We start from the raw sequence: 22,104 nt of genomic DNA on the forward strand, positions 1-22,104 counted from the left end.
CTGCCTGGCTTTTGTGTGGTAGCCATTTTTGCACCACTCGTTCTGAGAGAGAGAGAGAGAGAGATTTGGAGAGAGACAAAGAAAGAAAGAGTGAGACTTCTGCATTGAGTCAACGCTGTCTGAGGTAGTTTTGGCCTCTGACCATAACTTTGCAGGTACTTTGCTTTTTGACTGTCATAACTTGGATTGCCCAGATACTATGGGGGCTGCAATGGATGGGAACGTCGTCCTTCTCCATCACATTCAGAGGGCACAGAGACGCAGAGAGAGAGTGGCAATCATGGCCAGACAGAGGAGGGCCAACAGGCGTCGGTACAGGAGACCTTACCCTCCCAGGGTTTTTCGCCAACAGTTCTCATACATTAACATGTCTGAGGAGCAGTGTTTGCGAAGGCTGCGATTCAGCAAGGAGGTGGTCACTGAGCTCTGCCACCTGCTTCAGCCAGATCTGCAGCCTCAACTGAGGAGCAGGACATCTTTGTCGGTGGCAGTGAAGATAACAGTGGCTCTCAACTTTTATGCCACCGGCTCCTTTCAATCCGCTACTGGGGACATCGCCAATATCTCCCAGTTCGCGGTGCATTGCTGCATCCGTCAGGTCACAAATGCCCTCTTTAAAAGGAAACGAGAGTACATCTCTTTCCCCATGACCCCGGACGAGCAGCAAGAACGCGCAACGGGCTTTGCGATGATAGCGGGCTTCCCCATGGTGCAGGGCGCCATTGACTGCACCCATGTGGCTTTGTGGGCGCCACAAGAGAATGCCGAGGATTTCTGCAACCGAAAGGGCTTCCATTCCTTAAACGTCCAGTTGGTCTGTGACCGCAGACAGCTGATACTCGCTGTCAATGCCCACTTTCCAGGCAGCAGCCACGATGCCTTCATCCTGTGCCAGACTTCTGTGGCAGACCTTTGAGGCACCGCTTCACCCAGGAGGTTGGCTTCTCGGGGACAAGGAATATCCTGTGTGCACCTGGCTGATGACCCCGCTCCGTTCGCCCAGCACCCCTGCTGAGCTATAATACAACGAGAGCCATCAAGCTACCAGGAACATCGTTGAGCACACAATTGGCGTGCTCAAGCAACGGTTCCACTGTCTGGACCATTCTGGAGGAGCCCTGCAGTATTCGCCTGAGCGAGTCTCCCACTTCGTTGTTGTGTGCTGCATAACCTGGCAATCCTCAGGACCCAGCCAATGCCACCAGACATTGGAGCACCAGCAGAGGAGGATGGTCATCAGCCACACCAAGGCGGGAGGGAGGCACAAAGTGGAAGGGCCGTCCGTCAAAGGCTCATAGCAAGTCGCTTCTCGGCCCCCTCTGAGGGAATGGCTTCTGCCATTCAAACAACCTGAATGAAACCATCCTGCATCCCCTAAGCCGGTCAAGGTAACAATGAGTGCAAAGACCAAACATGCACATTTTGAATACAGACACTTCTTTATTTCCCAAACTGTGTCTCATTTCCGCATGACAAGAAACACCAAAAAAAAGTCATTTACATAACTGGCTCTCACAACCTGGAGACAATGTCCAAAACCGTAACAAAAATTTGACCACGACCCTCAGCCTTCAATAAAACAGTGAAATACATTTTGCGACACCTCCTACTTTTTGTCCTTCGAGGGTGATCTGCCCCCTTCCCACCCTGCAGCTCCTCCGTAATGGGACCCCAGTGGCTGCAGCAAGGCTGGGGGAAGGCTGCTGAGTGTCAGAAACTGAGACTGCAGATGCCCTTGAGGGACGGCCAGGAGGGCCTGGCTGCTGACTGCTCCAACTCTGCATGGGCGGCAGCAGTCTGTCGTACAGCTGGTGGCAGCTGCAGTGGAGAAGTGACAGTGTTGGCAGCAGGAATGCTGTCATCTTGAGCGAGGACAGCAACTCCCTGCTTGACCGACACACTGGCACTCTGACGGGGCAGCACCTCAGCATACGGAGCAATCTGCTGGAGCACAGATTGCTGGCCTGCTGCGGCGCGGTGAGAGCCCCGGGGATATCTGCCCGATCCAGCGAGGGTGGCAGCAGTCAGTGCTCGCGTGACCTCAATCTGTGTCTGCATGAGACCAGCCACTGACTGCATTGCAGCACTTAGCATTTGCGTGGCAGCCGCCTGTGCTCCAGCGAAGTGCTCCACACTCCTTGCCAGTGATTCAATGGATTCGGGCATCCTTGCTACTGCAGCCATGAGCTCAGTGTGCCTTTGCTCCGCCTGGGCGCTCATTTCAGCGAGGACCCACTCCTCGTCTGCGTTCAGTGCAGCAGGACTCGAGTCCACACTCTCCGTCCGGGGAGAAGGCCCCCGAGCTTCCCTAACCCCCCGCGTTGCTGCAGCCCGCTGGGTCCTGGAGCTTCACCGTCATCAGACCATTTCCCCCCCCCCCGCCCCCCCCCCCCCCTGCTCCCCTCCAGGGAAGTTGTGTCCCTAGTATGGCCATGGGCTGCCTCGGCAGAGGGTTGCACTGATGGTCCGGCTTCCTCTTCCTCCTCGCCTTCAGCTTCACTCCCAATGGCAGCTTGAGGTCCCGTCTCCTCACCTGGTGAATCACCATCTGAAAGCAGGGAGGTACAAGAGTGGCTTTAGCGTGAGGACAGGGTGGCAGCAAGGGAGACATGAGTGCAGCGATGTACTGATTTAGATTGAAAGTGTCAAAGGCTGCTGTTGTGAGGAACAAGTGGAAGGAGAGAGAACAAAAAGGTGATGACCTTGCCATTGCTGGCCAGAACGGGGTCGACGTCTCCAGTGGCGATGGGACCAAGCATCCGGCTTGCCACAATCCTGTGTACGCGCTGCTCAAGATCGCTAAGGGCTTGAAGGTGAGGCTGCCCTCCACCGGTCCGTTGCTGCTGTCTCCTATTATGAGCCAGCTTGGCCTGCAAGAAAAAGGACGGCGTCTGAGCAAATATGCAGCCATGATCTTGCCATGAAATGCCTCCCATGGTTGAATAGCCCTTACTGTATGCAAAGTGTGGAATGTGCATGTGTGTTTCATGAAAGGGCCATAGGTGTTGGATGAGTGCTAAAGGGCCACCTTCATACCCAAATGCAGTTTGGCAAAAATATTTTTCACCACTGTGAACCCGAACCATTTTTGCTTGTACTTTGCTATGCATTGTTACACTGGATTGAAATTCAGCATAGCAGAACATCTGTTTCCCCCCCCCATTATATTTGGTGTAGTTTGTTTGTCATAAAGAAAGGCATTTCAGGATATTCTTGAGAATCCCTCACAAATGGTAACATTAAAAAAATATTATATATATTTCCTAACCATATCAATATTTTATTGATTCAGAAAACATAAATTGTGATACTGTTGAAAGCAGAGGGACAGGGTAAACAAACAGTTTTTAAAAAAGAGCAATTTACACTTATAGAATCATAGGATCTTACAGCAGAGAAGGAGGCTGTCGTGCCTGTGCCAGCTCTTTGAAAGCGCTGTCCAATTTAGTCCCACACCCCAGCTTTTTCCCCCATAACCCTGCAAATTAGTCCTCTTCAAGTACATGTCCAATTGCCTTTTTAAAATTATTACGGAATATATTCCACCACACTTTGAGGTAATGTGTTCCAGATCTTAACAACCCTCTGTGTGAAGATATTCCTCCTCATTTCCGCTCTAGCTCTTTTGCCAATTAGTTTAAGAGGGGGAAAATAGATTATGAAAGTAAGCTTGCAGGGAACATAAAAACTGACTGTAAAAGCTTTTATAGATATGTGAAGAGAAAAAGATTGGTGAAGTCAAGCGTAGGTCCCTTGCAGTCAGAATCAGGGGAATTTATAATGGGGAACAAAGAAATGGCAGACCAATTAAATACATATTTTGGTTCTGTCTTCACAAAGGAGGACACAAATAACTTCTCAGAGATGCCGGGGAACATAGGGACTAATGAGAGGGAGGAACTGAAAGAAATCAGTATTTGTAGGGAAATGGTGTTGGGGAAGTTGACGTGATTGAAGGCCGATAAATCCCCAGGGCCTGATAATCTACATCCTAGGGTACTTAAGGAAGTGGCCCTGGAGATAGTAGATGCATTGCTGGTCATCTTCCAGAACTCGATAGACTCTGGAACAGTACCCATGGATTGGAGGGTAGCTAATGTTACCCCACTATTCAAAAAAGGTGGTAGAGAAAAAGCGGGGAATTATAGACCGGTAAGCCTGACATCGGTAGTGGGGAAAATGCTAGAGTCCATTATAAAAGATGTAATAGCAGAGCACTTGGAAAACAGTGACAGGATCGGACAAAGTCAACATGGATTTACAAAAGGTAAATCGTGCTTGACTAATCTACTGGAATTTTTTGAGGATGTAACTGGTAAAATAGATAAGGGAAAACCAGTGGATGTGGTGTATTTGGACTTTCAGAAGGCTTTCGATAAGGTCCCGCATAAGAGATTAGCGTGCAAAATTAAGGCACATGGGCCTAGAAATTCAGTTGGGCGCGGCAGCCGTTAGCGCCTTAGGAGGAGTAGATTTCGAGCGCTAGGCGCTTAGCGGCCGGGCGCAGCGCGATCTGCGCCTCGCCCCAACTTCAGTACACATTTAGCGCCGGCGCAAAGTCTTAGCGCGCGCACATCATGACGTCATTTGCTAGTGCAATGCCTTTTGTGTGCCCCGAACCGGAACTTCACTCGCGCCGGCCCATTGTGCGCCGGGCGGCCCGAGCGACTGTGAAGTGGAACGGTACACAGCCCAGCCGGGCCGCGGGGAGCGCAAATTAAAGGGCACTTACCCAGCAGTATAAAGGCCAGCCATTTTGCAGCATTCACTCTTGTGCAACGGTTTTTTGGACAGAGACCAAGGAGGAGAGTTTACTGGTTTGGACCAACACTTGGACAGGTATTTTTGGCTCAGGCCAGAGCTTACCAATTATCTTTGCCTTCATTCAGAGCTCAGTGTTTGCCAGCATATAATGGGGGCTGCATTGGGTGGCAACGCTGAATTTCAGCCTTATGCCAGAAGGGCTTACAGACGCCGTGAGAGAGTGGCAGCCCTGGCTAGAAGCAGAGGGGGCAACAGGCGTCGCCAACTGAGGCCTTACCCACGCAGGGTATACCGCCAGCAGACCTCCTATCTGACCATGTCTGCCGCGATGTGTGTTAGGAGGCTGCGATTCCGAAGGGAGGTGGTTGCAGACATCTGCCGGCTGCTTCAGAGAGATCTGCAGCCACAGCTGATGCGCAGGACGTCTCTGTCGGTGGCAGTGAAGGTGACGGTGGCTCTCAACTTCTATGCCACCAGCTCCTTCCAATCCGCTACTGGGGACGTCGCTAACATCTCCCAGTTCGCCGTGCATTGCTGCATCCGCCAGGTGACCGAAGCCCTTTTCAGAAGGAGACATCAATTCATCTTCCCCATGACCCTGGACAAGCAGCAGCAGCGTGCAGTGGGGTTTGCAAGAATAGCGGGCTTCCCCATGGTGCAGGGCGCCATTGACTGCACGCATGTGGCTTTGCGGGCACCTCTTGAGCATGCCGAGGATTACCGCAACCGGAAGGGCTACCATTCCCTCAATGTACAGCTGGTGTGTGACCACAGGCAGCGCATCCTAGCTGTCAATGCCCGCTTTCCAGGCAGCAGCCACGATGCCTTTATCCTGCGACAGACAACTGTGGCTGACATGTTTCCGGCACAGCCTCCCCCAAGAGGATGGCTTATCGGGGACAAAGGCTATCCTTTGTGTACCTGGCTCATGACCCCGCTCCGCGCGCCCACGACCCCTGCTGAAGAGGCATACAACGAGAGCCATCAAGCGACGAGGAACCTCATAGAACAAACAATCAGCGTGCTCAAGCAACGGTTCCGCTGTCTCGATCGCTCCGGGGGAGCCCTCCAGTATTCGCAGGATCGAGTCTCCCAATTCGTCGTCGTCCGCAGGACTCAGGCACTGGCACCTCACGTTGGACCACCACCTCAGGAGGAGGAGGACGAGGAGTACCAGCCCAGGAGGGAGGCACAAGGTCCAAGGGCCGCCCGTCGGCGGCTTATTGAACGTCACTTCTAGGCCCCCTGTCAGGGAATGGCTTGTGCCAATGATAGAACATGATTGCAGCCGCTCCGCAAGCCCTCAGCCGGTTAAGGCAACAAACACTTCAAAGATCAAACATGGACAATGTGAATAAATAAAATGGTTTATTGTACAAACTCTGGGCCCTTCCCACATGAAAACCAAAAACAGACAAAACCCCCAAAAAACACTCAAACACATTACTCGCTCCCACAACCTGGAGAGGATTAACAAAATAGGGCAACTAAAATGGCAGTCATTCTCGGCCTTCGTCAAAAACAAACATCACATCATCGGCCTTCAAAAAACAAACATCCAATTCTCGGCCTCAAGAAACAAACACAAATGGCCACACATTCGACTATTTGGCCCGCTAGGGCGATGCCTTGGCCATCTTTGGGTGGCCCCTGCCCGCCCTGCTGCTCCGCCTCAAAGTAAGGCCATTGGCTGCTGCAAGGCTGGGGGCAGGCTCCTGAGGGGCACATGTCGTGACGGCAGATGCCCTTGGGGGGTCGGCCTAGTCGAGGTCTGGCCGTCGAGCGGGCGGCTGTTGATTGCTGCAGCTGTGGCTGGCCAGCATCAGTCGCTGCAGCAGCTCCTGGCAGCTCCACTGGGGGACTGGCAGTGGCGGCTGGAGGAATGGTGGCAAGCTGGCGGATGGCAGGTGCTCGCTGGTCACCTGAGACACTGGCACTCGCCCGGGCCAGCACTGCAGCATGCGCACCAATCTGCCGAGGGACAGACCGTTGTGCTGCTGCAGCGCGCCGGGTGCCCTGGCGATGCCTGGCTGACACAGCGAGTGTGGCAGCAGTGAGTGCCTGTGTTGACCTGTTCACTGACCGCATCAGAGCAGCCAGTGACTGGACGGCACCACTGATCACCTGGCCAGTCGCTGACAGAGCTGCCCCGAATCCCGCCCGACTCGCTGCCTGATCTGCCCGGTATTCCGCCCGACTGGTGGCCTCTGAGGGCCCGAACTCGGCCACACTCCGAGAGAGGGAATCGATGGACTCAGGCAACCGTGCCACTGCCGCCATGAGCTCCGTGTGCCGGCGCTCAGAGTCCGCGGACAAGTCTTCGAGGCGTTCCATCTCCTCGGCGAAGAGCATCTCCTGACTGGAGGCCGGACTCTCCCTCTGGGGAGAAGGCCGCCGAGCTGGCCGACCCTTCCTGCGTTGCTGGAGGCCGCTGGGCCCAGCAATTGGACTCCCCTCCGACGCTTCCCCCCTCTGGGGAGAAGGCCGCCGAGCTTCCACCCCCCTCCCGCCTTTCTGCAGCCCGCAGGTCCCAGGAGCTACCCTCCCCTTCGACACTTCCGCCACGCTGCCCTCCAGGGAAGACGTGTCCCCTACATTGGCCTGGGTGGCCGCGGCTGAGGGTTCCCCTGATGGGCCGCCTTCCTCTTGCTCCTCCTCCTGCTCCTCTTCGGAGGGTCTGTCACTGGCAAGTTCAGGGACCTCCTCTTCACCATCTGAAAGCAGGAAGGCACAAGAGTAGCTTTAGAGTGAGGAGAGGGCGTCAGTGCGGGATGCATGAGTGGTGGCATTCAGCGCATTGGTCGGACAGTGGCAAAGGATGTAGATCTGATGCGCAAGTGGGACGAGAGAGGTGCAAAAGGTGATGTCCTTACCATTGCTGCCCAGAACAGGGTCGGCATCTCCACATGAAACGGGCCCAATCACCCGGCCACCCATGAGGCGCTCCACGCGATGTTGCAGGTCGGTGAGTGGCTGGATATGGGGTCGGCCTCCCCCGGTCGCAGTCCGGCTCTTGCGATTATTCGCCAGCTTGGCCTGCAAGAGAAAGGACGGCCTCTAAGTACAGTGTGTCGCCGTGATCTTGTGTGCACTGCCTCCCATGGTGGAATAGCTTGGCCAGTGTGTCGCCATGATCTGGTGTACACTGCCTCCCATGGTGGAATAGCCTGGCCAGTGTGTCGCCAAGATCTGGTGTGCAATGCCTCCCATGGTGGAATAGCTTGGCCAGTGTGTTAAGTGCAGAATGTGCAATTGATGCTCATGCCTGTCCCATAGCTGCTGGATGAAGGCTGGCCATTAGAGCTTTCAGGTCCCTTTGCCCATAATGTGAGGTGCACATGCAAGGATGAGGAGGTCACTGGAAAGGGTACTCACCCTGACAATGCGTGTGAGGTCATTTAACTTTTTGCGGCATTGGGCACCGCTCCTGGGGACGTCGCTGTTGGCTGACAGCTTGGTGGCGACATGCCTCCAGGCTCTCCTGTAGACGTGGACCGTTGCCTTCTTGTCATTGTCCGGGTACAAAACATGGCGCCTCTTCTCCACAGCAGCAATCAGCACACTCAGATCACGCTCTGAGAAGCGCTGCGCACGTTCACGGGCCTTCTCCATGTCTTCAGGCGCTACTTGGGTCCAGCAGCAGTGTTCAGGCCTAGCTGGAGGGCTCCACTATCCAGGGCGTGGCAGCAGACACAGTCGACCCTTCCCCCTTAAGAGCTGGCCGGCGCCAGGGTGTCTGCTGTCAATCACGAGATGGCCGCACCTGCGCTGCGCCCGGCCTCGGCGCTATCGATCACCACCTCCGGCTTAGCGCCCAAAGAGAGGCGTCCAGCAGCAGTTTTAGCGCTCGCCCGAACTCCTAGGGCGAAGCTAATGAATATCGGAGAAGTGGCATCAATTTGGCGGCGGCCGCAAACTTTAGCGGACGCCCCACTTTAGCGCCCCAAAAGTGGCCTCAATGAATTTCTAGGCCATGGGATTGGGGGCAAGGTATTGACTTGGATAGAGAACTGGTTGACAGATAGAAAGCAAAGAGTTGGAATAAACGGGTCGTTTTCCGAGTGGCAGGCAGTGACTAGTGGGGTACCACAAGGATCGGTCCTAGGACCCCAGCTGTTCACAATATATATTAATGATCTGGACGAGGGAACTGGATGTAATATCTCCAAATTTGCAGACGACACAAAGCTGGGTGGGAGGGTATGCTGTGAGGAGGATGTCGTGAAACTCCAGTACGATTTGGACAGGTTGGGTAATTGGGCAGAAACATGGCAAATGCACTATAATGTGGATAAATGCGAGGTTATCCACTTTGGTGGCAAAAGCAGGAAGGCAGATTATTATTTGAATGGCAATAGATTGGAAGAAGGGGAAGTGCAAAGAGACCTGGGTGTTCTTGTGCACCAGTCGCTGAAGGTAAGCATGCAGATGCAGCAGGCAGTTAAGAAGGCAAATGGTATGTTGGCCTTCGTAGCAAGAGGGTTCGAGTACAGGAACAAAGATGTCTTGCTGCAGTTGTACAGGGCATTGGTGAGACCGCACCTTGAGTATTGTGTGCAGTTTTGGTCGCCTTATCTGAGGAAGGATGTTCTTGCCATGGAAGGAGTGCAGCGAAAATTCACCAGGCTGATACCTGGGCTGGCAGGAATGACGTATGAGGAGAGATTGTGTCGATTGGGCTTATACTCACTGGAGTTTAGAAGATTGAGAGGGGATCTCATCGAAACCTATAAAATTCTGTCAGGCCTGGACAGACTAGATGCAGGAAGGATGTTCCCGATGGCCGGGGAGTCCAGAACCAGGGGTCATAGTCTAAGGATAAGGGGTAAGCCATTTATGACTGAGATGAGGAGGAATTTCTTCACCCTGAGAGTGGTGAACCTGTGGAATTCTCTGCCACAGAGGGCAGTGGAGGCCAGTTCATTAAATATATTCAAGAAGGAGTTGGATATATTTCTTAAGGCTCAAGGGATATGGGGAGAAGGCAGGGACAGGGTACTGAATTTGGATGAGCAGCCATGATCTCATTGAATGGCGGAGCAGGCTTGAGGGGCCGAATGGCCTACTCCTGCTCCTATCTTCTATGTTTAACTCTATGACCTCTGGTTACTGACCCACTTGCCAGAAGAAATAGTTTATCACTACTTGCTGTATTAAAACCTCTCAATTTTGAATAGCTCTAATAGGTCTCCCCTTAACCCACTCTGCTCTAAGGAGAACAATCACAGTTTCTCTAGTCTCTCCACATAACTGAATTCTCTCATCCCTGGTATCAAACTGGTAAACCTCCTCTGTATCCTCTCCAGGACCTTGGTGTGGTGCGCAGAATTTTACACACTACTCCAGCTGAGGCTTAACCAATGATTTGTAAAGGTTTAGCATGACTTCCTTGTTTTTGTATTCAATGCTCCTATTTACAAAGCCAAGTATCCCGTATGCTGCCTTAACCGCCTTATCAACTTGCCTTGCCACCTTCAAGGATTTGTGAAAATGCACCCTCAGGTCCAGCTGCTCTTGCACCCCCTCAAAGTAGTACCATTTAGTTTATACTGATTCTCCATGTTGTTTCTCCCAAAGGGCATCACTTTGCACTTATCCACATTAAATTGCATCTGCTATGTGTCTGCCCATTTCACCAGTCTCTCTCTGTCCTCCTGAAGTCTGGTACTATACTGTTCACTATTTACTATGTTGCCAAGTTTTGTATCATCCGCAGACTTCAAAATTGTATTCCCTATACCCAAGTCCAGGTCATTTATATATAACGAGAAAAGCAATGGTCCTAATACTGACCCCTGGGGAACCCCACTGCATACTGCCCTCCAGTCAGAAAAACATCCATTTCCCCTATTCTCTGCCTCTTATCCATTAACCAATTTTGTACCCAAGTTCCCACCGCCCCTTTAATACCATGTGCTTCTATTTTCCAAATAAGTTCTTTTATGCGGTACGTGATCAAATGCCCTTTGAAACTCTGCCACTTCAACAGTTTCCAGCTTCCTGGCCCTAACCATCTCCTTTTCATCGTGGACATCCAGTCCCTCTACACCAGGGGTACTCAACTGGGGGTCCGCGAGAAGGTTTCAAGGGGTCTGCCAAAATATTTCGTCTTGTCAGAAGGACAAACATTACCACCAATTAAAAAACATATATTTAAACCGAACGAGCAAGTTCCGAGCGTGAGCCTCTTTCACTTGAAATAAACCCTGCCTTCCAGTGGCATTGATTGGCCAGTTTCTGGCCCGCTGAGGTGCTCTTGGGGAAGTGAATTGGCTGGAGAGCTAATGACGGAGGCAGGTTTCTGTTGAGCTGCTGGAGAAATGGATTGGCCAGAGCTCCTGTCACTCAGAGTCACCAGATTCTCACTGAGAAAGAGCAGCGTTTAATTAGCGATCTCAGGGAACAAGCGGGGAAGGTTCTAAAAACAATGAAGGAAAATCTTCGAGAAATTCAAGAGACTTTAAATTCTATTGATTTCAAAGTTGCAGAAACAGATGGAGCAGCAAAAAGACGGGCTGACCTTTCTGAAGGTGAGGGATTATATTGCCGGTCAGTTCAGTAAAACTTCACAGTCACAAAATTACTGATGATACGTTTGAAATAAATGCAGCATTTGCTGAATAATTCGCAACTGATATAAACCAATTATTTTGTCTATTCTGGGGTGGACCTGCTATTGTCACCGAATTAACCTTCTCCCACACTGTGCAGAATCCTGACAATGCCCGCAGCTTCCACAATAACAACTTTGATTTATATAGCGCCTTTAACATAGTAAAACGTCCAAAGGCATTTTACATGAGCGTTATCAAACAAAATTTGACACCAAATCACATAAGGAGAAATTAGTACAGGTAACCAAAAGATTAATTGGGTTATGGTAGCCTAGTGGATATGTTACCGGATTAGTAATCCAGAGGCCTGGACGAATAATCTGGAGACATGAGTTCAAATCCCACCATAGCTGCTAGGGAATTTAAATTCAGTTAATTAAATAAATCTGGAATAAAAAGCTAGTATCAGTAATGGTGACCATGAAACTATCGGATTTTCGTAAAAACCCCTCTGGTTCACTAATGTCCTTTTTAGGGAAGGAAATTTACCTTCCTTGCCTGGTCTGGCTTATATGTGACTCCAGACCCACAATAATGTGGTTGACTCTTAACTGCCCTCTGAAATGGCCTAGCAAGCCACTCAGTTGTACCAAACCGCTACAAAGAAATATACCAAGAATAAAACCAGACGGAGCACCCGGCATCGACCTAGGTACTGGACATGGCAAAGGCACACACAGCCCAGTCGACCCTGCAAAGTCCTCCACACTAACATCTGGGGACTTGTGCCACAATTGGGAGAGCTGTCCCGCAACTTGTCAAGCAACAGCCTGATGTATTTTTACTCAGAATCATACCTTTCAGCCAACGTCCCAGATTCCTCCATCATCTGTCCTGCCCCACCAGCAGGACAGACCCTCCAGAGGTGGCGGCACAGTGGTATACAGTTGGGCGAGAGTGGCCCTGGGACTCCTCAACATTGACTCCAGACCCTATAAAGCCTCATGGCATCAGGTCAAACATGGACACGCAAACTTCCTGCTGATTACCATCTACCGTCCTCCCTCAGCTGATGAATCAGTACGCCTCCATGTTGAACACCACTTGGAAGAAGCACTGAGGGTAGCAAGGGCACAGAATGTACTCTGGATGGGGGAATTCAATATCCATCATCAAGAGTGGCTTGGTAGCACCACTACTGACCGAGCTGGCTGAGTCCTGAAGGACATAGCTACGAGACTGGACCTGTGGCAGGTAGTGAGAGAACCAAAATGAGGGAAAACCTACTTGACCTCATCCATCTGTCCATGACTGTATTGGTAGGAGTGACCACCGCAAAGTCCTTGTGGAGACAAAGTCCCGTCTTCACACTGAGGACACCCTCCATTGTGTTGTGTGGCACTACTGCCGTGCTAAGTGGTATAGATTCAGAACAGATCTAGCAGCTCAAAACTGGGCATCTGTGAGGTGCTACGGGCCATCAGCAGCAGCAGAATTATATTCCACCACAATCGGTAACCTCATGGCCTGCCATATCCCTCGCTCTACCATTACCATCAAGCCAGGGGACCAACCCTGGTTTAATGATTAGTGTAGGAGAGCATGCCAGGAGTAGCATCAGGCATACCTAAAAATGGGGTGCCGACCTGGTGAAGCTGCAACCCTGGACGACATGCATGCTAAACAGCTGAAGCAGTGTGCTATAGACAGAGCTAAACGATCCCACAACCAATGGATCTTCAAAGCTCTGCAGTGCTACCACATCCAGTCGTGAATGGTGGTGGACAATTAAACAACTAACAGGAGGATGAGACACCATGAACATCCCAATCCTCAATGATGGCAGAGCCCAGCACGTGAGTGCAAAAGACAAGGCTAAAGCGTTCACAACAATTTTCGGCCAGAGGTGCTGAGTGGATGATCTATCTCGGCCTCCTGAGGTCCCCACCATCACGGAAGCCAATTCAGTTCACTCTACGTGATATCAAGAAACGGCTGAGCGCACTGGATACAGCAAAGGCTATTAGCCCCGGCAACATCCTGGCGGTTGTGCTAAAGACTTGTGCTCCAGATCTAGCCCTGCCTCAAGCCAAGCTGTTCCAGTACAGCTACAACACTGGCATCTATCCGACAATGTGTAAAATATGCCCAGGTATGTCCTGTCCACAAAAAGCAGGACAAATCCATTCCGGCCAATTACCACTCTCAATCATCAGCAAAGTGATGAAAATTGTCATCGACAGTGCTATCAAGCGGCACTTACTCACCAAAAACCTGCTCGCTGATGCTCAGTTGGAGTTCCGCCAGGACCACTCGGCTCCAGACCTCATTACAGTCTTGATCCAAACATGGACAAATGAGTTGAATTCCAGAGGTGCGGTGAATGTGTCTGCCCTTGACATCAAGGCAGCATTTGACCGAGTGTGGTATTAAGGAGCCCCAGTAAAATTGAAGTCAATGGTAATTGAGATAAACTCTCCACTGGCTGGAGTTATACCTAGCACAAAGGAAGATGGTTGTGGTTGTTGGAGGTCAGTCATCTCAGCCCCAGGACATTGCTGCAGGAGTTCCTCAGGGTCTTAGGCCCAACCATCTTCAGCTGCTTCATCAAGGACCTTCCCTCCAGCATAAGGTCAGAAGTAGGGTTGTTCACTGATGATTGCACAGTGTTCAGTTCCATTCACAACTCCTCAGATAATGAAGCAGTCCGTGCCCCCATGCAGCAAGACCTGGACGACATTCAGGCTTGGGCTGATAAATGGAAAGTAATATTTGAGCCACACAGGTGCCAGGTAATGATTATCTCCAACAAGAGAGAAATTAACCACCGCCCCATGACATGCAATGGCATTACCATCGCCGAGTTCACCACCAGCAACATCTTGGAGGTCATCATTGACCAGAAACTTAACTGGACCAGCCACATCAATACTGTGGCTACAAGAGCAGATCAGAGGCTGGGCATTCTTTGGCAAATGGCTCACCTCCTGACTCCCAAAGCCTTTCCACCATCTACAAGGCACAAGTCAGGAGTGTGATGAAATGCTCTCCACTGGCCTGGATGAGTGCAGCTCCAACATCACTCAAGAAGCTCGCCACCATCCAGGACAAAGCAGCCCGCTTGGTTGTCACCCCAACCACCACCTCAAATATTCACTCCCTTCACCATCAGCGCACTGTGGCTGAAGTGTGTACCATCTACAAGATGCACTGCAGCAACTCGCCAAGGCTTCTTCGACAGCACCTCGCAAATCCGTGACCTCTACCACCTAGAAGGACAAGGGCAGCAGCCGCATGGGAACGCCATCATCTCCAAGTCACACATCATCCTGACTTGGAAATATATCGCCGTTCCTTCATCAGTGCTAGGTTAAAATCCTGGAACTCCCTCCCTAATAGCACTATGGGAGAACCTTCATTACATGGACTGCAGCGGTTGAAGAAGGCAACTTATCACCACCTTCTCGAGGGTAATTATGGATGGGCAATAAATGCTGTCCTTGCCAGTGACGCCCACATCCAATGAACAAATTTTTAAAAAATTGAAGAGTTAAATTTTAAGGAGCGTTTTAAAGGAGGGGAGAGGGGTAGGGAGACGGAGAGGTTTACGGAAGGAATTAGAGAGCTTTGGGACCAGCCAGCTAAAGGTACAGACGCCAATGGTGGAGCGATGAAAATCTGGGATGCGCAAGAGTCCAGAATTGGAGGAGTGCAGAGATCTTGAATGGTTGTAGGGACTAAAGGAGGTTATACATACAGATAGGGGCGAGGCCACGGAGCAATTTGAAAACCAGCACCAGCAACAAGTTTCACATTAAGTAAAACAAAGATAATAAATATATATGTTTAATTGTACAACTTATTTTTATACAGACAAAATATTTGTGTTGTTTTACAGGGGTCTGTGGAATTTTTATAACACGGGAGGGGGGACCTCGGAAGCAAAAGGTTGAGAACCCCTGCTCTACACCTCCAACCCCCACCAGGACGGCCTGAGAGCCCTCCGCTTCTTCTTTGAACTGAGGCCCAACTAGTCCTCATCCAGGACCAACTAGCCCTCATCCACCACCACCCTCCTCCACCTGGCTGAACTTATTCTTGCATTGAAACAACTTCTCCTTTGACTCCACTCACTTCCTCCAAATAAAAGGTGTTGCTATGGGAACTCATGGGATATGTGGAACATTCTTTGTTCCAGTCCTACTCCGGTACCCTCCCTTACCTCTTTTTCTAACATAATAAGAACATAAGAAATAGGAGCAGGAGTAGGCCATTTGACCCTTCGAGCCTGCTCCGCCATTCGACAAGATCATGGCTGATCTTCTACCTCAACTCCACCTCCCCCCCCCCCCCCCCCCCATATCCCATTATTCCCTTAGTTCCTGAAAATTTTGCGACCTCTGTCTTGCATATACTCAACTACTGAGCATCCACAGCTCTCTGGGGTAGCGAATTCCAGAGATTTACAACCCTTTGAGTGAAGAAATTTCTCCTCATCTCAATCCTAAATGGCCGACCCCTTATTCTGAGATTGTGACCCCGTGTTCTAGATTCCCCAGACAGGGGAAACATTTTCTCAGCATTAACCCTGTCAAGCCCCTTAAGAATTTTATATGTTTCAATTAGATCACCTCTTATTCTAATAAACTCTAGGGAATATAGGCCTAGTCTACTCAATCTCTCCTCATAGGGCAATCCCTTCATCCCAGGAACCAGTCTAGTAAACCTTTGTTGCACTCCCTCTAAGGCAAGTATGTCTTTCCTTAGGCAAGGAGACCAGAACTTACACAGTACTCCAGGTGTGGCCTCACCAATGCCCTGTATAATTGTAGTAAGACTTCTTTACTGTTATACTCTAATCCCTTTGTAACAAAAGCTAACATACCATTTACTTTCCTAATTGCTTGCTGTACCTGCATGTTAACTTTCTGTGATTCATGCACAAGGACACCCAGGTCCCTCTGAATGCAAACATTTCCCAGTCTCTCACCATTCAAAAAATATTCTGCTTTTTTTTCCCCCTACCAAAGTGGATAACTTCACACTTCCTCACATTGTATTCCATTTGCCATGTTCGTACCCACTCCATCAACCTGTCTATTTCTCTCTGCAACCTCTTTGCATCCTCCTCACAGCTTACTTTCCCACCTAACTTTGTATCATCAGCAAACTTGGATACGTTATACTCAGTCCCTTCATATAAGTCATTAATATAGATTGTAAATAGCTGAGGTCCAAGCACTGATCCTTGCGGTACCCCGTTAGTTACAGCCTGCCCATCCGAAAAAGTCTTGTTTATTCCTACATCTGTTTTCTGTCCATAACCAATCCTCAATCCATGCTAATATATTACCCCCAATCCCATGAGTCCTAATTTTGTGTAATAACCTCTTGTGTGGCACCTCATCAAATGCTTTTTGAAAATCCAAATACACTACATCCACTGGTTCCCCTTTATCCATCCTACTAGTTACATCGTCAAAAAACTCTTAACAGATTTGTCAAACACGATTTCATAAAACCATGTTGACTCTGCCTAATCATATTACGATTTTCTAAGTGCCCTGTTACCACATCCCTAATAATAGATTCTAGCATTTTCCCTACTACTGATGTCAGGCTAACTGGCCTATAGTTCCCTGTTTTTTCTCTTCCTCCTTTCTTAAATAAAGGGGGTTATGTTTGCTACCTTTCAATCCTTGGGAACGGTTCTAGAATCTAGGGAATTCTGGAAGATTAATCTTCTTCTTCTTCTTCTTAGGCAGTCCCTCGGAACCGAGGATGACTTGTTTCCACATTAAAAATGATTTTGCAGGTGACTGATGAGTCCAATGCGGGACCTACAGTCTCTGTCACAGGTGGGGCAGACGGTGGTTGAAGAGGCGGGTGGGTGGGGTGCTTGAGTTGACGTGCGCTGCTTGTGCTTGGCTTCCGCTTGCTCCCGGTGAAGAGACTCGAGGTGTTCGGCGCCTTCCCGGATGCTTCTCCTCCACTTTGTGCGGTCTTGGGCTAGGGATTCCCAGGTGTCAGTGGGGATGTTGCACTTTTTCAAGGAGGCTTTGCGGGTGTCCTTGAAGTGTTTCCTCTGCCCACCTGGGGCTCTCTTGCTGTGTCGGAGCTCTGAGTAGAGTGCTTGTTTTGGGAGTCTCGTATCGGGCATGTGGATGATGTGACCCGTCCATCGGAGCTGGTCGAGTGTGGTCAAAGCTTTGATGCTGGGAATGTTGGCCTGAGCGAGAACACTGACATTGGTGCGCCTATCCCGCCAATGGATTTGCATGATCTTGCAGAGGCCGCGTTGGTGGTACCTCTCCAGTGCATCAGCTATCTCTGCAGCTACCTCTTTTAAAATCCTAGGATGCAGGCTGTCAGGTCATGGGGATTTGTCGCTACTTCGTCCCATTAATTTCTCCAGTACTATGTCTTTACTTATCCTGATTTCTTTAAGTTCTACATTCTCTCTAGACCCTGTGTTCCCCATTATTTCTGGTAGATTGTTGACACGATCGGTACTGCTTCCTGCTCTCACCCTGAACTGGAAAATGTCATCAACTTTGTTTCCAATTTCCACCCCTCCCTCGCCTTTACATGGTCCATCTCTGACTCTGACTCTTCCCTTCCTTGACTGCTCTCTCTCCATTTCTGGGGATAGGCTGTTGACCAATATCTACTATAAGCCCACTGACTCCCACAACTACCTTGATTACACTTCCTGTAAGGAATCTATTCATTCTCCCAATTTCTCCGTCTCTGTCACATCTGTTCTGTTGATGCCACCTTCCATACCAGTGCTTTTGATAGGTCTTTTTCCTCAAAAACGAGGATTCCGCTCCACCGTGGCCCTTGACAGTGTCCATCCCAATTCCTGCACTTCTTCTCTCACCTCTTCCCCTCTCTCCCCGAACCAAGGTAGGGTTCCCCTTGTCCTCACCTTTCACCCCACTAGCTTCCACATTCAATGGTTCATCCTCTGCCATTTCCGCCACCTCCAGCGTGATCCCATCACCAAACACATCTTTCCTTCCCCTCCCCTTTTAGCATTCCGAAAGGACCGTTCCCTCTGCAACACCCTGGTATACCCAACACCCGCTCCCCTTCCGACGGCACCCTCCCATCCAAGCGCAGGAGAGGCAATACCTACCCTTTTACCTCTTCCCTTCCCACCGACCAGGGCCCCAAACCCTCCTTCCAGGTGAAACAGTGATTTACTTGTACTACTTTCAATTTAGTATACTGTATTCGCTGCTCACGATGCGGTCCCCTCTACTCTGGGGAGACCAAGCACAGACTGGGTGATCATTTGAGGAACACCTCTGTTCAGCCTGCAAGCATGAGCCTGAGCTTCCGGTCGCTTGTCATTTTAATAGTCCGTCCCACTCCCACTCGCACTCTGACCTTTCTGTCCTCGGCCTCCTACACTGTTCCAATGAAGCTCAACGTAAGCTCGAGGAACAGCACCTCATCTTTCGATGAGGCACTTTACCACCTTCTGGACTCTACACTGAGTTCAACAATTTCAGATCATAACCGCTGCTCCCATTTTTTTGGACAGCAGCTGCTGGTAATGATTCTGCTGTTGTCATTTACATCTCATCTGGACCCATCTTTTGTTTTTTTTCTTGTCCCAGTACCCAAATTAGGAAAGCAAAGAGAGGGCATGAAAAAATATTGGCAAGTAAAATCAAGGAAAGCCCAAAGATGTTTTATAAATACATAAAGAGCAAGAGAATAACTAAGCAAAGAGTAGGGCCTATTCGAGACCAAAAATATAACCTATGTGTGGAGGCGGAAGACGTGGGTATGGTTCTTAAGAAATACTTTGCGTCTGTCTTCACAGAAGAGAGGGATGATGCAGACATTGTAGTTGAGGAGGAGTGTGAAATATTATAAGGGATAAACATAGAGAGAGAGGAAGTATCAAGAGGTTTAGCATCATTGAAAGTCAATAAGTCGCCAGGCCCAGATGAAATGTATCCCAGGCTGTTTAGAGAGGCATGGGAGGAAATAGCAGAGGCTCTGACCATCATTTTCCAGTCATCTCTGGTTACAGGCAAAGTGCCAGAGGATTGGAGGACTGCTAACATTGTGCCATTGTTTAAAAAGGGAGAAAGGGATAGACCGAGTAATTACAGGCCAGTCAGCATAACCTCGGTGGTGGAAAAATTATTGAAAAAAGTTCTGAGGGACAGTATAAATCATCATTTAGAAAGTCACGGATTAATCAAGGACAGTCAGCATGGATTTGTTACGGGAAGGTCATGTCTTGACTATTGAATTTTTTGAGGAGGCAACAAGGAGGGTTGATGAGGGTAGTGTATTTGATGTAGTCTACATGGATTTTAGCAAGGCCTTTGACAAGGTCCCACATGGCAGGTTGGTCAAAAAGGTAAAAGCCCATGGGATCCAAGCGCAAGTGGCAAGTTGGATCCAAAATTGGCTCAGTGGCAGGAAGCAAAGGGTAATGGCCGACGGGTGTTTTTGTGATTGGAAGGCTGTTTCCAGTGGGGTTCCACAGGGCTCAGTACTAGGTCCCTTGCTTTTTGTGGTATATATCAATGATTTAGACTTCAATGTAGGGGGCATGATTAAGAAGTTTGAAGATGATACAAAATTGGCTGTGTGATTGATAGCGAGGAAGATATCAATGGACTGGTCAGGTGGGCAGAAAAGTGGCAAATGGAATTCAATCCAGAGAAGCGTGAGGTAATGCATTTGGGGAAGGCTAGCAAGGCAAGGGAATAAACAATAAATGGTAGGATACTGAGAAATGTAGAGGAACAGAGGGACTTTGGAGTACATGTCCACAGGTCCCTGAAGGTAGCAGGACAGTTAGATAAGGTGGTTAAGAACGCATACGGGATACTTTCCTTTATTAGCCGAGGCATAGAATATTAGAGCAGAGAGGTTATGCTAGAACTGTATAAAACACTAGTTAGGCCACAGCTAGGGTACTGCATATAGTTCTGGTCACCACATTACAGGAAACATGCGATTGCACTATAAAGGGTACAGAGGAGATTTACGAGGATGTTGCCAGGACTGGAGAATTTTAGCTATGAAGAAAGACTGGATAGGGTGGGGTTGTTTCTTTGCAACAGAGGAGGCTGAGGGGAGACTTAATTGATGTGCATAAAATTATGAGGGCCCAGATAGAGTGGATAGGAAGGGCCTATTTCCCTTAGCAGATAGGTCAATAACCAGGGGGCATAGATTTAAAGTAATTGGTAGAAGGATTAGAGGGGAGTTGAGGAGAACGGTTTTTCACCCAGAGGGTGGTAGGGGCCTGGAACTCACTGCCTGAAAGGGTGGTAGAGGCAGAAACCCTCATCATATTTATAAAGTACTTTGATATGAACTTGAGGTGCCGTAAACTGCCAGACTACGGACCAAGAGCTGGAAAGTGGGATTAGGCTGGTAGCTCTTTTTCGACCGGCGCAGACACGATGGGCCGCATGGCCTCCTTCTGTGCCATAAATTTCTATGATTCTTTTCCCTGCCTCTGTACTTGCTTAAAACCTGTTACATCTCTAACTTTTTCCAGTTCTGATGAAGGTCATTGACCTGAAATGTTAACTGTTTCTCTCTCCACAGCTGCTGCCTGACCTGAATATTTCCAGCATTTTCTGTTTTTATTTCTGGTTTCCAGCATCTGCAGTATTTTGCTTTTGTATTGGTAGACGTAATTTGCCTTTAACAAATCCGTGCTGGCTATCATTTATTAACCAATGCTTCTCCAGTGAGAATTAATTTTTTCTTGACAATGGTCTCTAGTAGTTTTCCCACGACTGACATTAGACTGATTGGCCTGTGGTTACCAGGTTTATCCCTCTCCCCTTTTATGAACTGTGGTATAACATTTGCAATCCCCTCCAGTCCTCTGGCACCGCTCCCATATCCAAGGGGGATTGAAAGATTGTAGTCCGAGCCTCTGCTATCTCCACCATAACTTCCCTCAGCAACCTAGGATGCATCCCATTGGGACCGGGTGACTTGTTAACTTTGAGTTATGCCAATCTATTTAGTACCACCTTTCTATCTATTTTTATCCTATCCAATTTCTCTACTCCCCCAATCTCTACTGCAACATTAACTTCACCCATCTTTTTTTGTGAAGACGGATGCAAATTACTCATTCAGTACCTCAGTCATGCCATCTGCCTCTACCAGAAAATTTCCTTATTGTCCCTAATTCCCCCCCCCATTCCTTTAACTATCCTTTTCATTTTTATTTGTTGATAAAAGATTTTTGGGTTCCCTTTTATGTTACTCGCTAATCTTTTCTTATACTTTATCTTTGCCCTTGTCAGTTTCCCCCCTGAACTCTCTGTATTATGCCTGGTTTTCTACTGTATTCTGTATCTGACATTTGTCATAACCTTTTCTGTTTTATTTTAACCTGTATTTCCTTTGTCATCCAGGAATCTCTAGCTTTGGACGCCCCATCTTTCCTTCTTATGGAAATATGCTTGGTTTGTACCTGAAGTATCTTCGCCTTGAAGGCCTGCCATTGCTTATTAACTGTTTTCCTGGCCAATCTTTGTTTCTAGTCCATCCCTTCTCAAATCACTGAAATTGGCTCTCTTCCAGTTGGGTATTTTCACTTTTGATGTTTGTTTGTCCCTTTCTATAACAGCTTTAAACCTAATTATATTATGATCACTATTACCCAGATGTTCTCCCACTGCAACATACTCCATTTGCCCAGAACTAGATCCAGCATTGCTTCCTTCCTTGTTGGACTGGAAACATACTGATTAAGGAAGTTCTTCTATACATATTTTAGGAA

The 22,104-nt window shown here is 49.1% G+C and overlaps 1 protein-coding gene across 9 annotated transcripts in view; it reads left to right on the forward strand.

Annotated features, from left to right (window-relative positions):
- The window catches only part of tbc1d19 (TBC1 domain family, member 19), a 198,269-nt gene that overhangs the window by 42,980 nt on the left and 133,185 nt on the right, over positions 1–22,104 (forward strand). For 4 of the 9 annotated variants that reach the window (XM_085968188.1, XM_085968160.1, XM_085968149.1 and 1 more), the window contains one exon: positions 21,737–21,787. The exons of the other annotated variants lie outside the window; for them this stretch is intronic. In XM_085968188.1, coding sequence (XP_085824314.1) covers positions 21,737–21,787 — 51 coding nt within the window. The remainder of the gene's footprint in view (positions 1–21,736; positions 21,788–22,104) is intronic. 9 annotated transcript variants of the gene reach the window in all.

Source organism: Somniosus microcephalus, chromosome 2, assembly GCF_052327205.1.
Source record: "Somniosus microcephalus isolate GS21.2 chromosome 2, FLI_Smic_1.0, whole genome shotgun sequence".
NCBI lineage: Eukaryota > Metazoa > Chordata > Chondrichthyes > Squaliformes > Somniosidae > Somniosus > Somniosus microcephalus.